At 39.4% G+C, this 14,366-nt stretch overlaps 1 protein-coding gene across 1 annotated transcript in view; it reads right to left on the bottom strand.

The window, feature by feature from the left end:
• Positions 1-14,366, bottom strand: part of LOC124789262 (intraflagellar transport protein 172 homolog) — a 282,278-nt gene that overhangs the window by 57,276 nt on the left and 210,636 nt on the right. The window contains exon 16 of the mRNA XM_047256559.1: positions 8,772-8,974. Coding sequence (XP_047112515.1) covers positions 8,772-8,974 — 203 coding nt within the window. The remainder of the gene's footprint in view (positions 1-8,771; positions 8,975-14,366) is intronic.

The raw sequence follows: 14,366 nt of genomic DNA, 5'->3' as shown, positions 1-14,366 counted from the left end.
GGGCTATCCAAATAATAACACAATCATCCACAGGCACAATGCAAACCCTTATTCAACAAGTTCTAATAGTACCTTCCTTACATATATACAAATGTATTTTATATGTTAGGGCCCACTTTGTAGATTTTCAGACAAATGCCGACTTGCATAACTGCAATACTCGAAATAGCACAGCACTTCATACTCGGCGAACAAAAAGAACACACACACAAAAGATTGTGAGCCATAAGGATACAAAACTCTACTACAAACTGCTAGCCAACATCAGAAAGTTAGAAGATGAAAACAGATTTAAAGTAGAATTTAAAGAAATTCTACTCGAACAATGTTTTTACTCGGTAAATGACTATTTAGGCCAATAAATAATTCTGATGCTGTTTATATTAAGGCAAAACTGAAAACAATGTGTTTCATCCTCTAAAGTTTCTGTTAATTTTTTGAATGTGATGGACAGCTGTTGAGTGTGGTAAAATCTTTACTGAATTATTGTGGGGAACATAAGGGCTTCCTGTTTAGGGATGACAAAAGTAAAGCCTTAGGGCAAACAGAATAAGCAGTATACATGTATAAAAAGTTGTATTACTGTGTCTTGTATGACCAAGTATTATTCTTTGTACATTTTTTTGTACAATTTTGTATGTATTACTCTTTGTACTACTTAATGTACAATTTAGTGTGTTCCTTTTGCACATATTGTTTCCCATAAATTTACATGTACTTTTGGACAACATCCATACAATATTTATTGTCTACGGATGGATAAATAAATAAATAAAAATAAATAAATGGTCGTTAACCTTCCTTCTTGTATTGTGATCATAGTACATTTAATTGATTCCATACTGCACAGGATTGTCTACCATGAAGCTCATAGTGTAATAAATATAATGGAAAGTTGCAGCAAGTGTCCCAAGTTTCTTAAAAAGATTGCAAAAAGATGTTCTTGTGGGAACTCTGGACATAACTTGGATAACCTCCATTTGCAGAAAGAAAATGTTCTTTGATGTGAGTATATTGCCCCAGAAGACAATTCCAAAGCATGTAACAGAGGTACCAATAGTAAGCGGACTTTTCGAGACTGATTTTTTCAATATATGAGGTAGTCCTAAAGATGAAACTGGCCTTTTTATTGTTACAGGACATGATGTTTCCAACTAATGTTGCTATCTATGTGGAGGCCGAAGAATGTGGTGCAATATGTTCTTTGTGTTTATTGACAGTCTTGTACAACAGGTATCTCCCTTGGGAGTTTTGTGATCAGAGTTTAACATGACTTAAATAGTTTTCCTCTTGCGTACTGATGGTGAGTTTACTTCTAACCAGGTTAGGAGTTCTATAAGTAATTTTTTGCATCTTCCTCCAGACTGGTGGACCGTTTATCATAATACTAGTATCATCAGCAAACAAAGTGAACTTTTATGTTTTATACACACACATCTACATCCATACTCTGCAAACCACTGTGAAGCACATAGCAGAAGGTACTTTCCGTCATATTGGGGCTTCTTCCCATTTCTTTCATGTATGGAATGTAAAGAATGATTGTTTAAATAGCATTGTGTGTGTGCTGCAATTAACACAATCTTGTCCTCACAATGCCTTCAGTAGTGATACATAGGGGGTTTATAGTATATCTCCAGACAAAGTGAGACATTTATATTTATAAACACTGAACCAAGGACGGATCACTGGGGGGCTCCCTCACTTGCTTTGCTGCTCTCATCCAAAATTACCTACTGCTTCCTCTCTTGGAGGTTGGGTTTCAGCCTACTTCCTGCTGCCCCTTTCATGCCAGATTGGGACACTTTGTTGAAAAGCATTTTGTGATCCACAAAGTTGAAAGTCTTACAAAGATCATAAGATATCACAACTGGCTACATTTTTGATGAGGGTCTGCAGCCCCCCACCCCCTGGCATTGAGGTAGGATGTTGTCTGCAAAAGCCAACTCATTGATCTGGCAGCCAAGGACATGGGCACCAATATGAGAGGGAAGCTGGTGAAGGACGAGGTCTTTGACATAAGTGAAAAGGAGGGGAGAGCGAGAGATTCACCCTGACGGACTCCCCTGGAAGGCTGCACGACCTTACTCTCACCGGCGGGGCTCGCTATCACCATCAGCTCATCATCGTAGCAGTGCAGGAAGTAATGAAGGTGTGGGTTTTTATGGCTATAGTGACAGTCCATGCACCAAAAATTCCAACTTATTACGATAAGGCACTTTTATTACAGTTCGTATATTTACAGAAACACAAGAAAAACAATGCACAATTTCACGACACGTGTATCACTAGTCAAGTCGCAGACGGGACTACCAAAGAAGCTCAAGTCTCCAAAGACCGTTTACTCTGCGCTTCGCTGGTGAAGTTACTGGCAGTCGACTGTCGCCACAAAGGAATTCATCCGCTAAACTATGAGCTCTTAGCGCAGGGCCAAGAGCTGCATGGTTAAGGGAGTCAAATGCCTTTGACATATCGAGCAATGCCATGTAGACAGACCAACAGGAGCGAATCACTTTTCCGAGGATCAGGTTGAGGAGGAAGGTATTTTCCAGCATCCCCTCCCGAGGGATGAATGCCCACTGACCCCTGTCCAGAGCATTCAACCACATCAGGTGTGATGCTATGACCTTGTGAACGGCCCGAGCGAGCACTGAGCAGACGGTGATATGGTGGAAGTCAGCGGGGGATGCTGGCGCTACCTTCTTAGGAACATGAAGATAGATGCAAATTATCTATTAGTCTACAAATCAAAGAGTAATAGTTCTAGGTAGTATACTGATGTGATTCACAATAGAAATTTATATGAGATAGTTTTTGATTAAATGGAATAAAGTCCAAGTACTAATCACCCAATAAGCATGAGTTTAGCATACAAAGTTCTATTAAGCATAGTGGCAGTGGAAACTGCAAGTTCATAATTCATAGCACAGTGTGCACAGTAAACATTTGTAGCAATCAGAGTCAGATATAATTGGTCATGTTGATCAGGAAGGTGATTCTAGGTTTGATGACAGTCTGGCATTGGGAAAGGTGATGTTCAGCAGCAGCAATTGGGGATGTTAGTGTACAGGAACATAGCACACAAAGTGACAAACAGAGTGCTGGGTGGTAAAAGAACAGGAACAGTGGACGGTCAGTGGATGAAATGGTTGGTGTCTTTTACATAGGAGGTTAGGTTACATGTAACAGGGTGAAAGAAATAGATCACAAGAGCAGATATTCTCTCTGTGGGGGCACAGTAACCAGCGACAACGGGGAGTCCAGTGTGGTTGGGTTTACAAACTGTGGGAAGCGTGTAGAAGGTATAAGTGCAGGGAGTGGTAGGGGTGAGGAGAGAGACAGACTCAGGGGAGACAGTCTGGGATGTAACTTTCATACATTCACCTGATAATATAATGTGCATCTGTTAGCGATGTCACACTGAGGAGGGGAAGAGCGAAGTATTGAGTTTAGATTATGTTTTATAATTAGTTAACACCCAAATTAGAGCAAAAAGGTATTGTGAACATCCATATCCACTTAAGTTGGCACCGGTTTGGATTATGAGTAATTCAAGATCAAAAAAATATTAAAAACAATGAGATACTGATAAGTCATATTACTAGCTAAAGTGGAATAGAGGATTACTTAAGACACAAAAAGAAAGAAAGCCAAGCAATCATGTACAGGGTCATAATAAGATATGATCAAATTTATCTCAAAATAAATGGGTAGAGAGAAAAGAAGAAACATGTAAAATTACAAGCAAGATGGGTATGCGAACCAAGTGAAGTGTAGCTACACCTGTGGTGAGGAAAGGGAGAAATATATATAGGGACACCATTGCTGTGAGTAGTGTTGAATGATGTGTGAGGAAAGAGGTGTTATATGTAACAGTTTCTACAGAGGTAAAATACTAAAGATTTTGGTCTTACTTTTAAAACGGTAGATTAGAGAAGTCTACCTGAGTTGTAATGATCAATTAATTATACTATGTGAGAGAATTGCCAAGAATGAGGTAAGTGCACGAATTCTGTGTGCTGACCATTATCAGTATTTGGGAGTTAGAAAAACTGTGGCACACAAAACTCAAAAGTTACTAGTTATGCAATATGTTACTCCAACTGTTTGGTTGCAGTGACCAAAAGAGACAAAAATATCAGTAAGAATCAGTGCTGACAAATTATGAACTGCTTGTCATTAAGAAATTTTCATTTATATCTAGAACTGAAAGAGTAAAAGAAATGGTATTGTAGTAGTAGTAGTAGTAGTAGCTTTTCCATCTGTATATCTCTTTTTACAAGGATATAGGACATGTCAAAGTATTTACAAGTTTAGACCAATTTAAAAAATAAAGCCCCAGGTACATATTGCCAATTTGTCTTTCAGATCCCTTCTCCCTTCTAGAGAAATTAATGAAAACCAGAATCATAAATTACTTAGATCCTTACAAACTTCTGAACTGCAATCAACATGGCTTTCTCTCGGGCCACAACACAGAATCAGCTATCCCTGCATATACTGAAGAGACTGTCAGGAATCTTGACAATAAAAAATAGGTAGCGGGAATTAACTTAGACCTATCTACATCTTGCGATACAGTAAATCACCAAATTCTGTTAAACAATATGTAGCCAATAGGTGTAAGGCGAGTTGTAAGGCAATGGTTTGAATATTACTTTCAAGATAGAAGTCAGGTGGAAGAAATCATCGCATAACATAAAAATCAGAGAATCAAGTGGGTTTCAGATGCAAAGAAATTGGAAATAGGAGTCCCTCAGGGCAGTGTTCTTGGTCCCTTATTATTTTTGATTTATATAAATGACTTAAAAAATCCAAATACTTCCACCAAAATAATGTTGTTCGCAGATGACATGCGCTTAATTATAAGTGATGATAAAAAATCATTAAACACTACAACTGACATAGTCCTGAAATATATATATATATATATATATACAACAATGGTTTAATGCTAATGAGTTAACAATTAAGCTAAGTAAACAAAAATGTATACAGTGTGGCAAAGCAACCCAAGATATGGACCTCCAGTTAAGACTAATTGATGAGGAGATAGAGAGTGTGCAACCCACAAAGTTTTTGGGCATGCACATTGATCAAAAGACCATCTCAAGTATTTATCACACAGGCTCAATTCGGTGTTTTTTGCATTGAGGATATTATCTAGAGTATGCAGCACAGACTGTACTAGACTAGTGTATTTTGCTTGCTTTCAGTCCATCGTGTCTTACGGCATAGTGTTCTGGGGTAAAACAAAATCAAGCTTAATAGATATCTTCAAATTTCAGAAAAGAGCTATACGAATCATAATACATAATTCTCCAAGAACTCACTGTAGGCTCCTTTTCAAACAACTACAAATACTCACAATGCCATCACTGTATATATTTAAAAGCATTCTGTGTACAAGAGCACATATGAAAAAATCCACGTACAAATGAAGACTGCCACAATTATAATACAAGAAGTCGTAAGAATTTGTATGTAAAAAGGGTAAGGACAACACAAACCCAAAAGCATGTAAGTTATTTTGGAATAAAACTTTACAATGCTCTGCCAGTGCACATGAAGAAAATAGCACATTAAAATTTAAGACTGAGTTTAAAAATTCCTTTTTAAGCAAAACTTTCTACGAAATAGATGAGTACTCTGATTGTGTGTAAATTTATTGCCAAAAATTTTAATTTATATGTCCAAATTTGTACTTGTAAAATGCCTTTAAAGTGATATTCCATTATTATTTTTGCAGTACTTGTACTTGTATGATAACTTTGTTGTGACAACTCCTACATCATGTAAATGATTTACAGGAAGGTAATAAAATAAAATGAAATTGCACACCCTATATGCACATTGCTTCATAACACTTCACTCACTACACACACACACACACACACACACACACACTGGTGATCTCTGGGCCATTTTCTGTACCGCAACTTCCCATTTGCTATCCTGGTGATCTCTGGGCCATTTTCCGTACCGCAACTTCCCATTTGCTATCCTGAAAAACTGAGTCAGCATCCTTCCATAATGAGCGAGATATGGAGCTCAGAAAGAGAAAGAGGTGTTAGTATTGTGCTATGCATAGCTTGGGGGGTAAGTATTTCTAGAAAGGAAAAAAGACGGAAAAAACATAAAGTGAAGGTGTTATGTGGAATGCTGGATGTTTTATAATCATTATTATTATTACTTATTTATATAACTTTTTTTATCAAACCCCTACTCTGTTTTATCTAAGTAATCCTTCAATGTATAAAATGTATTGCATAACAGGTACTTTTTAACTGCTTTTATAAATAAGTGTATTTTTGAAATTTCTTTAATCTCTTTTGGTAATTTATTGTACAGTTTTATTCCTTGATAGAAAATGCTGTTTTGAGTTTTATGTTTATTTTTTCTTGATAAATGTAAGTTGAGTCTGTCTCTTATTGCATGGCCATGGACAGAGTTGTAGTTACCAACGTTATTTTATGTGTACAGCTGACTGGTAAATGTATTCACATGGAGCAGTTAAAATCCCCAGTGTTTTGAACAGATATTTACAATGAGCTTGACTAGTATTTTTGGTTATTATTCTTATGGCTCTTTACTGGTGTTTGAAAATTGTGTTCATATTTTGTATGTTTGTTCCCCAAAAAAGAATGCCACAGCTAAGAACTGAGTGTACATATGAATAATATGTAACTAAAAGACACTGCATGTTCCACGCTGATGATAGGACTCTTAAGGACATAACATGCTGATGACATTCTGTTTGCAAGTACCTTTGTGTGTTCACACCACTTCAACTGAGAATCAATATTCATTCCTAGAAATTACACAGTCTATACAGGTGCTATCTACATTTAATTTAACATTGCCATTTTTCCCTGTTCAAACTGAAATTCATGGCATTAGTTATTTTCAATGTCACTTTATTGCTTATTCACCAATCATAAACTTCCTTGAGAGTTTCATTTGCTTTCTCGGCAAGGAGTTCTCTTGTTTTCTCAGTAACTATAATATTGCTGTCATCAGCAAAGAGTATTTTTTCACCTTGAGTAACACTACTGGGAAAGTCAATAATGTATATCAGGAATAGTATTGGTCCTAATATGCCACCTTGCAGAACCCCTATATTAATGAATTTTGGTTCTGATAAGTATTTTACTAAATGTTTAGATCTGTTTGAAGTATGTATTGTATTGAATTGAAGATAAATGCTATGGATAAGAATGGTATAAAGAGTTGTATACATACAAAAGAAAAGTAAATAAATGAACAAATAGTATGTACTATAACTGCTGGTGTCTATGCTTCCGTGCAACAGATGATAAGGAGTACCAAACACTAAGTACTAACAAAACAAAATAAGATACTGTTCAAGGTAAATGATACTTTGATTTAAGATGAAAAAATGTGAGGCATATATATGATCACACTATCATTATAAACAATTAAAAGCTGTGAGTGTGATATTAGGAATACGATTAAATGAGTTTTGAACTGAAAATCAACAAAAACCTACTGACATAATCTCTAGAGTTAAGCAGTGATGTTACATATGATATTAGAAGTAAGTACCAAAGGAATCAAAACATAAAAACTTCAGGTGTGAATATTAACAATAAAAGGAAAAAGATAAGACTGCTACTCACCATAAAGATGACAGGCTGAGTTGCAGACAGGCGCAATGAAAAGACTGTCCCACATTTAGCTTACAGCCCAAGCTTTCTTCATAAAAGGAAACACACATTTTATACACGTTCACTCACACAAGCAAGCACATGCACACAGACATCATCTGTCTCAGCGGGGGGAGTATGTGTTGTTACATACCACTCTAGTAAACTGATGTGTACCTCTTTGTCTACTTGGCTGACAAATGATGGTCATGATATTTATACAGTATAGTAAATTATTAATGAAGCGTATGAAACTGTTTGGTGGTTTTGTTATTTGTTTTTGCATGTTACGAGTGTACAGAATGTTGCTCCAGAAGTTCAAGGTGAGACTCCACAAGACAAAGTAGTAACTAAGTGGGCTTTTGTGTATGTTCCATGTATCATCAGCCCATGCTAAAGTAATGCAACATGCCAGAACAAATGCATGCACTGTAACAATATGGTGCGACATATGTGCAGAAACAAAAAAAAAGACATATGAGATTCATTCATGTTACAATTTTATGTCACAGTTTGAGAACACAATTTATATGTGTGTTCCCTATGTTTTAAAGCTTCGAATAGAAGAAGTTTTTGTATTTTTGTGACAATGTATGGAGATAGTAACAGAAGGAAGTCTTTGTGTTTATTAATGAGAGTCCCATACATATTGAGGTATTTCAGTTCCAACATACTCAAAACCTGTAATATCATAAAAGTCCGATCCAGCTGCAATGACATGGTCATAATACATTATTTCAGGTGCAAAAGTTAAAGCTACGAAAAGTTGGGAAAACTCAAATCTGGAAATACTTACACCTATACAGGGAACATAACAAATTCATATTTACATTTTATGATATAATAATATTCCAGTACATTACAGCAGGCATAAGGCAAAAAAATAATATTGTCACAGATGATCAGGACTCATTTACCATGGCAATTTAAAAAAATCATGATAACACTATTTCTCACTTTAAATTTCAAAGAAAAATTTACTATTGTATATCAGAAATATTATTTTTTATCCATGATATTTTCAAAGTGCATAAATATTAACATTCATTTGGACATTTTTTCCACATAAAGGTACAAAAACTTTATAAGTACTTGAACTCATACCTGATGGTGCCACATATCGTGCCAATTCAATAGCTTTCGCAAATGCATTTCCTCTTCTGTAGTACTGGAAGGCTTTTTCTGTGTCATTTACTTTCTCACACAGATCACCAGCCTGCTCATACAATTGAGCTTTCACTAAAGCAGAGATCACTCTTGAAACAATTTCTTCATTTTGTAGCAGTTCATAATTATTCTGCAACAATCTAACCAATATGGAGGTGACAGAAGCTATATTCTAGTAATTATTCAATAGCACAATAGGTTGACACAATCTTCATCCAAAGATGCATATAAATTGTATAAATATATGTCAAATGCATGTGCCTCCTTTGAAATAACGAACTGATGTGACAAAAAAAGAAATATTGTCAATATCAGTATTCATGGGCCATCTAGAGGAATCCTCCCTAAAAACCCAGAATCCTAAACCCCTCACCTGGTTCAGATTCATTGATGACATGTTTGCTATCTGCATTGAAGGTGAGGACACCTTACTCACATTCTTCCAGAACCTCAACAACTTCTCCCCAATTTGCTTCACCTGGTCCTACTCAAACCAACAAGCCACCTTCCTAGATGTTGACCTCCACCTCAGAGATGGCTACATCAGTACCTCCATCCATATCAAACCTACTAATCACCAGCAATACCTCCACTTCGACAGCTGCCACCCCTTCCGCTGTCACCCATTCCATATCAAGAAGTCCCTTCTGTAAAGCCTAGCCACCCTTGGTAATCGCATCTGCAGTGATGAGCAGTCCCTCTCAAAACATATACTGAGGGTGGTCTCCCTGAAGCCTTCACTGACCATAATTATCCTCTCATCCTTGTACAAAAACAAATCTCCCATGCCTTATCTTTCCAGTCTCCCACCACCTCCCAAAGTCCCACAGTCCGGCCACAGAGGAGCATTACCCTCATAGCTCAGTACCATCCGGGACTGGAGCAACTGAATTACATCTCGTCATGCCCTGACATGAGAAATGTCCTGCCCACTATCCTTCCCACCCCTCCTACCGCGGTATTCCGCCGTCCACCAAACCCACGCCATATACTCGTCCATCCTTACACAATCCCTGCTCCCAATCCATTACCTCATGGCTCATACTCCTGTAATAGACCTAGATGCAAGACCTGTCCCATACATCCTCCTACCACCACCTACTCCAGTCCGGTCACTAACATCAACTATCCCATCAAGGGCAGTGCTACCTGTGAAACCAGTCATGTGATTTACAAGCTAAGCTGCAACCACTGTGCTGCATTCTATGTAGGCATGACAACCAACAAGCTGCCTGTCCGCATGAATGGCCACCGAGAGACTGTGGCCAAAAAACAAGTGGACCACCCTGCTGCTGAACACGCTGCCAAACATGATACCCCTCTTCTCAATGACTGCTTCACAGCCTGTGCCATATGGACTCTTCCCACCAACAGCAACTTTTCTGAATTGTGCAGGTGGGAACTTCCCCTGCAGTACATCCTACGTTCCTGTAACCCTCCTGGCCTAAACCTTCATTAGTCACTGTCCTCACCCATCCAGCCCCCTCCACGTTCCCATTCCAGCACTACACAGCCGTCATTTCACCGCCACACCCAGTCTTTTAATTTCTTTTTATTTATCTCCTTCTGCTACTTCCCCCTCCCCCCTCTGCACCTTCTCTCCTGCCCTCCATCTAAACTGCAACACTTAACTGTCCGCGACTCTCACCATACTATCCCCCCCACCCCCCACCCCGCCCCAGCCTCCTCCTTACTGCCACCCAGTCGCCACTACCATCATGCACTGGTGCTGCTGCTCGCAGTGTGGTTTCAGTTCTCTGAGACTGCAGACATGTGTGCTAGTTGCATTTGCGAGAGTGTGTGTGTGTGTGTGTGTGTGTGTGTGTGTGTGTGTGTGTGTGTGTGTGTGTGTGTTTACTGCTGACAAAGGCCTTAATGGCCAAAAGCTATAATTGTGTGAATCTCTTTGTTGTGCCTATCGCGACTCAGCATCTCTGCTATATCTTGAGTGGCAACTTTCCTTCTCTGGTATTGTTACATTCTATCCTGGATTTTCCATTGTTTGATTTTTGCCTGATGGCTTTTCTTCAATCTTAACCCTGTGCTGCTTTCCTTTGTAACAACTTTCTTTTGCATTGCTATACTATGTCCATCCTTCTTTCTTTTCTCTCCTGTGTTTCTCTTGTTGCCTTACGAACCGCACTGCATGCTCTACTTATGAGCCACACTGTATCAACCATCTCAGCCACATGCAACAGACAGTCTCAAGACCACGCTGATTGTTGGTGCACCATCTTATGTCCCACATTACTCCCGCCAATATAATTAAGCCTTCAAACTGATCACGCTCCCCGTGTCAGTTCCCGTATTTTTGCATGTTATCCCCTGCACTTTTCCAGTGCCATACGATCTTACATCTCTAACTACGAACCCCTCCCCACCCCCCACACTTTCTCCGTTCCATCCCTGTTCGCACCCACTAAATCCACCTCCTGCCGTCCCCCTTCTTTACACTTATCCGCCCTCAAAGCTGCTACCCATAGTAATATACATATATTTATTAATCATTAGTTATTCCCTACTTTGACCCTTGTGACTTCTCACCAATTTTAGTGAGTTTTCGCCTTCCACTATCGTTGTCTTCCTTAGATTTCACCTCATTTTCCCCCCCTGTGCATACATTTCGTCCTTTTCGTACTTTTCACATGTATTTGGGTGTATTTTTGCGTAATTTTTTGGATGTAATTCTACTTTCTTACGTAATTTTTTGCATTTTTTGCTCCTTCCATCTGCGTCAATACAGAAAAGTTTCCTTATCCCTAGTCAGATCCCAGTCCCACATACTGTTCCTGTGTTGTTGCTTGGCTCATGAAATGACCCCTAATGGCCTTACCATCGAATTACCCATCGCTGGTTGCCACGCCCCCTTCCACAACGACCTCCACCTGTTCAGGTTCTGCCAATCCTTAGCCCTCACCAAAATAGTCCTGCAAACCCATATCAACCAAGTCCAATCCTCCTTGCAGTGCCTTCTCTCCATCCACAAAATTCTCCTGCTATGTAATCCCAAATTCCTGGAACCCATAACACACATTGAAACTCTTGCCCTGCAGGAACTTGAGCGACATACACAACGCGACCTCAAAAAGCTCTCCATCCTGCTCACCCTACTCCCACTTTGGAGTACCACTGTCCACCACTTCTACAACAACGTCCAAACCTCCCCCATGCCCACTCACTGCTGACAAACCCTATCTTGCTGACCTACTACACTCACCCCACCCTCCAAAACTCCCTCCCACCACCACACAGATCCCAACACCTAAACAGACCCACAAGACCATTATGAAACTTTCCTCTAGAAACCTTAGCCCCACAGAAATATCAGTCCTTTCCAAAGGCCTCACTTTTTGCCCCACTCCCAAATTCAACAATGTAGGACTAGTTAAAGACCTTCTCTCCTTCTCCGGGTCCCTACAGTGGAAACACTTTTTCGCCACCAACCTGACCATTCAGACTCAACCAAAGACCAATATTGAACCTTGCCTAACTCAGTTCATTCCTCCCTCCAACTGTGATCCACCCCCACTGCCTCCAAACCACCCCCTGTTAACTTTCCAGAATTTCTTAACCTCGAACCTTGCCTCACCATCATTCCCCGAATCCCTCGATATGCAAACTAACCTTACATCTGCAGAAAGAATCACAGTCCACCATCTAAAAACTGATCCCAACGTTATAATCCTACCTGCAGACATAGGCTCCACCAGTGTTGTTTTGATCCGCGAGGATTACATGGCAGAATGACTCCGTCAGCTGTCAGATACTTCCACCTACAAACCATTCCAGTAATCCAGAAGGATCTCCAGTCACTACTACTTAGGCCCATCCCAGAACCTCTCCCCAGAGTCCATCTCTCTTCTTACCCCTACCACTCCCCGCACTCTCACCTTCTACATGCTCCCTAAAGTCCATAAACCCAACCACCCAGGACGCCCCATTGTGGCCGGTTACCGTTCCCAACACTTTCAATCTATTAGCCAGAACCTATCCTTCTATATAAAAGATACCAACCATTTCCTTGACCGACTCTCCACTGTTCCTGTCACTAACGTGACTCAGCATCTCCACAATATGGTGAGTGGCAACTTTCCTTCTCTGGTATTGTAACATTAGGTTTTAAAATACTTGTCACATGGTACCTTGATAGTGGATGCATTATTGTGGCCAAGATAGATACGAAGCCCACACCTACTACAGTAGTACAAGTTTATATGCCAACTAGCTCTGCAGATGACGAAGAAATTGAAGGAATGTATGATGAAATTATTCAGATTGTGAAGGGAGACGAAAATTTAATAGTCATGGGTGACTGGAATTCGAGTGTAGGAAAAGGGAGAGAAGGAAACATAGTAGGTGAATATGGATTGGGGGACAGAAATGAAAGAGGAAGCCGCCTGGTAGAATTTTGCACAGAGCACAACATAATCATAACTAACACTTGGTTTAAGAATCATGAAAGAAGGTTGTATACATGGAAGAACCCTGGAGATACTAAAAGGTATCAGATAGATTATATAATGGTAAGACAGAGATTTAGGAACCAAGTTTTAAATTGTAAGACATTTCCAGGGGCAGATGTGGACTCTGACCACAATCTATTGGTTATGACCTGTAGATTAAAACTGAAGAAACTGCAAAAAGGTGGGAATTTAAGGAGATGGGACCTGGATAAACTAAAAGAACCAGAGGTTGTACAGAGATTCAGGGAGAGCATAAGGGAGCAATTGTCAGGAATGGGGGAAATAAATACAGTAGAAGAAGAATGGGTAGCTTTGAGGGATGAAGTAGTGAAGGCAGCAGAGGATCAAGTAGGTAAAAAGACGAGGGCTAGAAGAAATCCTTGGGTAACAGAAGAAATACTGAATTTAATTGATGAAAGGAGAAAATATAAAAATGCAGTAAGTGAAACAGGCAAAAAGGAATACAAACGTCTCAAAAATGAGATCGACAGGAAGTGCAAAATGGCTAAGCAGGGATGGCTAGAGGGCAAATGTAAGGATGTAGAGGCCTATCTCACTAGGGGTAAGATAGATACAGCCTACAGGAAAATTAAAGAGACCTTTGGAGATAAGAGAACGACTTGTATGAATATCAAGAGCTCAGATGGAAACCCAGTTTTAAGCAAAGAAGGGAAAGCAGAAAGGTGAAGGAGTATATAGAGGGTCTATACAAGGGCGATGTACTTGAGGACAATATTATGGAAATGGAAGAGGATGTAAATGAAGATGAAATGGGAGATACGATACTGCGTGACGAGTTTGACAGAGCACTGAAAGATCTAAGTCGGAACAAGGACCCGGGAGTAGACAACATTCCATTAGAACTACTGATAGTTTTGGGAGAGCCAGCCCTGACAAAACTCTACCATTTGGTGGGCAAGATGTATGAGGCAGGTGAAATACCCTCAGACTTCAAGAAGAATATAATAATTCCAATCCCAAGGAAAGCAGGTGTTGACAGATGTGAAAATTACCGAACTATCAGCTTAATAAGTCACAGCTGCAAAATACTAACACGAATTCTTTACAG

This window comes from Schistocerca piceifrons, chromosome 3 (assembly GCF_021461385.2).
Source record: "Schistocerca piceifrons isolate TAMUIC-IGC-003096 chromosome 3, iqSchPice1.1, whole genome shotgun sequence".
NCBI lineage: Eukaryota > Metazoa > Arthropoda > Insecta > Orthoptera > Acrididae > Schistocerca > Schistocerca piceifrons.
Note: the sequence above shows the minus strand (reverse complement) of the source record. Positions and strands in the feature narration are given on the sequence as shown.